The sequence below is a fragment of the Spermophilus citellus genome (genome assembly GCF_964194105.1).
Source record: "Spermophilus citellus genome assembly, chromosome: 15".
Taxonomy (NCBI): Eukaryota; Metazoa; Chordata; class Mammalia; order Rodentia; family Sciuridae; genus Spermophilus; species Spermophilus citellus.
In genome coordinates, this window is record NC_138195.1 from 88,922,780 (window position 1) to 88,928,781 (window position 6,002).

At 53.9% G+C, this 6,002-nt stretch overlaps 1 protein-coding gene across 1 annotated transcript in view; it reads left to right on the top strand.

The window, feature by feature from the left end:
• BTBD16 (BTB domain containing 16) overlaps window positions 1-2,880 on the top strand; it is a 48,587-nt gene extending 45,707 nt beyond the window's left edge. Inside the window, exons 15-16 of the mRNA XM_081268873.1 lie at window positions 918-1,106; window positions 2,303-2,880. Of these exons, the coding sequence (XP_081124999.1) occupies window positions 918-1,106; window positions 2,303-2,332 (219 nt within the window). The 3' untranslated portion in view covers window positions 2,333-2,880. The remainder of the gene's footprint in view (window positions 1-917; window positions 1,107-2,302) is intronic.
• The last annotated feature ends 3,122 nt before the right edge of the window (window positions 2,881-6,002 follow it).

Here is a 6,002-nt window from a genome sequence, read left to right on the forward strand (position 1 = left end):
CAGGGAACAGCCATTAATGAGCAGAGAGGTAGTCAGACTGCCTGGTGTATGAGCTTGGAATTCCCCTGAACCTCCCACCTTTAAGATGGGAAAGGTCACAAGACCCACCTCACCAGGATGGCTATGGGCATTGCTGCACTGATTTGTGCGAAGGGCTTGGAACGGGGTCTGTCGCGGAAGGCACTCTGTGTTTTTGTTTTGTTTGGCGCTGAGGGCCTCCTGCATGCTAAGCCTCTGCTCTCCCTCTGAGCTAATCCCTGTCCAACACTGTGAGTGTCAGCTCTGACGACGGTTATGACTGACCTCTGTGATGAAGGGCTGCTGTGGTCCGCATACGTAGCAATCTCTCTTCTGTACCATTTACAAGCTTCCTGACTTAATCTTCCCATGACCACTGCCAGTCTCTGAACCTGGAAAAGGGGGAGCTTTGAATGACCGGCTGAATGGGTAGACAAACGAACAAATGATGGCTCTGAGTTTTATTCCCAGCGCTCTCACCTTCTGGAAGGGCAAGTCTCTTCCTTGGGCCCCCATTCTGGTCTCCAGTCACTCAGGCATCTCCCTACCCAGGGGGTTTTATTGGATAGAAAAGATGGGTCATGGAATACCACCAGTCTAAAGGCCGTAGGAATCCTGGGTCAGGGTCTCTCCTCACTCAGGAACATGCAGAAGCAACAACAGAGCTTGACTGGGTGTTTTTCTGGGTTGGCCGAATCCCAGTCCATCTGACAGTGGTCTGTGTATGGTGAGGGCTCAGATGCCAGCAGACTCAGTAGTGGCCTTCAGAAGCTAATGCCATTTGGGAAGTGCCCCCTGCTGTCTGCACACAGGAAGGGTCTATGTGCCCAGAATGGGGTTCCACCAACCCTGGTCACCCCAGTCACAGGTCCACCTGGGATGGGTCACTCTCTTTGCAGAGAATAAGGCACACAGACTTGGATTCCCCCTCTACCATCTGTGAGCACAGTGCTGTCAGCCTGAAGTCAGAGCGTCTGGTGAAGTATGAGATCCGAGCCCAGACCCTAGTGGAAGGCAGGTGGCAGGAGTTCAGCACTAACCAGATCACACAGAAGTTCGGCTTCGCCCAGCCTTGCTGCAAAAGCCACGTGAGCGTTCCTTTTAGTCTCATTTCTCTTGGATTTTCTTTTGCTCCTTCTCTCTCCCATCCCATTTTGGGGGCCCCTGGCTTCCAGTCATCCACAGGAGGGCAGCTGGGACTATGCAGAAGCCAGAGAAGACTTCTCAGTCCCACAGCCCGTCAGAATCACCTGGGCCTAGAAACACTCAAGCCTCCCCAGAGCATGAATGAGGCCCGGGTTGTTGTTTTTTTTTAGGGAGTGAATCCAGGGGCGCTTAACCACTGAGCCACTCCCCAGACCTTTTTTGTATTTTATTTAGAGACAGGGCCTCACTAAGCTGCTGAGGCTGGCTTTGAACTCGCCATCCTCCTGCCTCAGCCTCCCAAGCCACTGGGTTTACAGGTGTGCACCACCACGGCCGGCTGAGGCCTGGGGTTTTTATAAATGCTTCCCAGGTTACTTCCTGTGCTGTTGGAAATAAGGATAGCAACTTTCTTTGTGGACTAAGTAGGGCAGTGGGATATTAATGGGTGAGAACATGAAGGAGACTTCTGAGGGCTGCAGGTGTGTGTGTGTGTGTGTGTGTGTGTACACTAGGGATGGAACCCAGGGCCTTGCATCTGCCAGGCAAGGGCACTACCTGTGAGCCAGGTCTCCAGCCCCTTGCAGACATCCCCTACCTTGGGGAGGCGGGAGCTGCACAGACATTCTGGCTTTGCGAAAACTCCCAAGTGCACTCGAGACCTGTTGACTTTGCTATATTTAAAGTATGCCTAGAATTTTAAGAGTCTTTAACCCCCCCTCCAGGTGCAGCAGGGCTGGGAACTGCCCACTGTTATGGTGGAGAGGCCTCCCTGTCCCCATCCTGGAGGATATGAGTTGTGTTCTTATCCTAAAATTCCCATTTGCTTTGTTCTGTTTCATATTTTAGGCCCTGAAAATCCAAACTGTGGGCATCCCAATCTATGCAAGTTTTGCATTCATCTTCCCACTATCTTGACAGTTTCCAGAAGATTCTATGGGATTCCCCCCACGTGGGTCTGCATAAAAGGAAATAAAATGACATTAAAGGGGACTCCAGTTTTGTCCTCACTTGAGGATAGAAAGTGCCACGAGGCCACTTGCCATCCTTGGCCCCAGAACACCCCAAATCCCGCTTCCCAGGGGTGTGGTGGGAGCACCTGCATCCACAGGCCTCAGAATCTCCCTTCTGCTGGCTGCAGCTTCACCTGTACCCGGAAGGACACACCTGACCCTTGTCCCTGACACTATGGCTCAGCCTGAGACAGAGGAAAAGAGGAAAGGAGCCGAGTGACTGTCATCCACCTTTACAGATGGGACTGCATGGTTTGGGGCAGTGGGGTAAGAGGCTTTCTTCCCCCTTGTCAGTGAGTTTTCTATGGTAGTGTAACCAAGCACCCCAAGTGTCCCCACCTAAACCACACATCTTTCATGGTTTTCACGGCTGAGGAATCCAGACGAGCTTCCTGGGTCCTGTGCTCAGGGTCTCTACAAGACTATGGTTTAGTGGCAGTCGGGCTGTGTTCTCATCCAAAAACATGACCAGCAAGGACACAACCTATGCCAAGCTCATTCAGGTTGTCAGCAGATGCATCTTCTTGCAGGTGTGTGACCACGGCCCCAGTAGTTACTGGCTGTTGGGAGAGGTCGCCCAGGTCCTGGTGGGAATTTACAGAAATTTCAAGGCACCCTGTTGGCTTCTTGAAGGCCAGCAGGAGAACCTCTCGCTCTGGCCCTCTAGAACAGGCTTACACGATGTACTGTAATTGTGGGTGTAACACCCACCCACTGCCTTTGTCCTGATCTCTGGGCTAGAATGAAGATGCATGTTCCACCACATCCAAGGAGAGAGGATTCTACAAAGGTCACCTTAGGGGGTGTCCACACCAGTGTGTCACCTATTGTCTCTGGACAGTGATGGCGAGTTAAGAATGCTGTGCAGAGAGCGAGGTGGCTGAAATCAACCTAGAGATCACTTAGAGTCAGGCCCAAGTGAAGGAGGCTTCTTCCCAGCAGGAACCCAAGCAGGGTGGCGGGGAGCTGGCCTGGTGGGAGAATGAGAGCTGAGGAACTGGGTGCTGGGAGCAGCTGGCAGGTCCCCTCCCTTATGCAAACCCTGCTTCTCAGCCTCCCTCACCCGTGGGAAGTGGTGGTGGGAGCTGGGGAGAGGAGAGGCCAGGGGAGAGGAGAGGCCAGGAAGCCAGGAGGCCAGGGCAGCTGTCGCCCTGTGTGGTGGCGATTGCATGGAGTGGCTGTGTCCTCTGGAGCTCCAGCTGGCTCTGGCGCCTCCAGCGGCCACCCCAGCTCTTCCCAAGCAGCCTCCTGCCACAGTTCCAGGGCCCAGCAAAGGGTCCAGCTCCTGTCCTGATACCAGCCCTTGTCCTGCGTCCCTCCAGCCCTCAGGGATGTGCAGGCGTCCATCACTGCCAGGCACCAGGCTGCCTCCTTCTCCCGCTTGGCATCATTTCTTGGCATCATTTCTTGACATCATTCTGCCTCCTCATCGTACAGAGGGGAAACTGAAGACAGCCAGCTGGGGTGGCCATTCTGGTCAGGCACGTGACCCTGCACATCTCCCCGAGTTCCCTCCCCTGGAGGCAGGTGCGGTTTTCAGGGCTGCTAAAGAAGGAAGCTGAGCCCAGGGCAGGGTGGGCATTCACTGTCCAAGGCACCTGGCAGTAGCCTGGCCACAGGCCCATCTGTTCCCATTCCTTGCGTGGTCCACTGAGAAGAAGTAAAGCAGTTCTGGGAGTGTACTGCAAGTGCTAGTGAACACCTGCTGTCTGCTCTGCGCACCTGCCCAGGCCAGGAGCAGATGCTGTGTGTGGGGATCTCAGATCTGGATGGACCACGGGTGTGGTCTCACCATGGAAGTGGCACATAAATGGGCCTGGAATGGTGGGCAGTGTCCTTCCAGACAGGGATGGGGGAGGGACACACAGGTGGTATTCACACAGTCAAGAGCTGCTGTCACCAGCCCCAGGGCTCTTGGACTGAACCTGTCAGAGCCACCTGAGAGCCCAGGCAAGTGCGGAGCCCGACCAGGCCTCGGGAGACTGATCCTACCCTCTGAGAGGCCCAGGAACCTGCACCTTCACAGACGCTCTGGGGGATCCTAATGCAGGGGGCCTGAGGATCACAGGAAGGACTCTATTCTGAAGGCATCAACTTCAAGGTGGGGTTTTGTACCCGGCCGTCTTCCTACCCAGTGCCAAAAAGTCCAAACCACAACACAGACCTGTGGATCCACTTCATCACACTGGATGGTTGAAAAAGAAGGAAAGAAGCCAACAACCACATCTCCTAGAATTCGGAATAGGCAGAACCTCGACCACCCGGCCCCTCCTGTTACAACCTTGGGGTGTAATTCTGAGAGTCCACCCCTTTCCACTAGAGGGCGTGGTTCATCCCAAAAATGGGAATCACAGTGACTGAACTCTGCAGCCTAGAAAACTGAAAACTTGTGTTGCAGAGTAGGGTCCCCCTAGCTCAGGGGTTCAAAGTGAGATTGGTACACCTGGGCAAGGGAGCATATCTAGCATGCACGGCTCAAAATCTCTGAACTTAGGGAGTGCGTCCTGGGACAAAAATTTCCTAAGAAAATCTTACAAGCTCCTCTTACAAGTGAGAGCTTCTTAGACTCGAATTTTAAAGCCATAGTCACAATGCCCAAGCAATCCCCAAGAGCACTGGACAATGTAACATTGTGTGCCACATCTAGAACCTCTCTCTGCTCACTTCTCCCATCACATGCCACCTGGCCCACCTCCCATGCCCTCCCCTCCAGCTGAGTTGGCCCAGGATTCACTCTCCACAAAGCAATACTTGGCTTTTAGATTCAGGCTGACCTGAATTTTCTCCCCCTCTTTGAGGCTTTGCATCTAGAGAACACTCAGAGGGAGGATATTCTTACCCCTGAGAGCCCAGGAAGGGAAGGGAAGTGCTAGGACTTGGGAGCTTTGGGGAGCAGATGGTCTCCCAGAGGCTGTGGGGAGTCCCAGGCTGGCCCCATTTGCACAGGGGGTGGGGCTCAGGGTTGGTGGAGATTGGTGCCTGGTCCTGCAGCCTTGGGAGCTGGGGGTGGGGAAGGAGGTTCTCCTGGAGGAGAGATGGGAGGAAACTTCTATGAAGGAGACCTGGAGCCAGATGGGTCAACAAAACTTTGTATGACCTGTATCTGCCGTGCTCCTATGGTAGCCACTAGCCATGTGTGGCCACCCAGGGCTTGAGATGGTGGCTAGTGCAACTGAGGAACAGGGTTTTAAGTTGTGGTTCATTTTCACATACCCACATAGATAGTGCAAGCAGAGGGATCAGGTCAATACAGTGGCCACCTTGGAAAGAGAGCTTCCTGATTCTGCAGACTCTCCATGGTCAGAGCCTCTTGGTCTCCCCCAGGTCTAGACAAGAGGAGCATCTGTGGCCAGCCATGCCTGAGACTCAGCCAGTGGTCACCCCAAACTGGGTGGACTGCAGGGTGAAGGTCACCTCCCAGGGTTAGGGAGGAACTCTGCAGGGTAAAGAAGATTCCAAGGCTCGAGAAGCAGAACTCAGTCCTGTGCTGGGGACACCGTTGCTACCCTGCTCCTACCTGCACTACTTAAATTTAAACATACTGAGATGAAAAGTTTTATTTCAGTCACACTAGCACATTTCAAGTGTTCGGTGGCCATACATGGCCAGTGGCTGCTGCAGGGGCAGGGCAGATATGGGACAAGAGGCGCTCCTCCCCATGACTTTGCATGAGTCATTCGATCTGCCCTTCTGGGCCTCCATTCCACAGATCTGTGGGAGCTGCTGATGCAGGCCAGGCTTTGAGTCAGGGTTGCAAAGGTGAGCCAAAGAGTGAGGAAAAGCCAGTCGTGGTAGAGTAATTGTGCTGAAGGATGTCGGAGTGCCCTG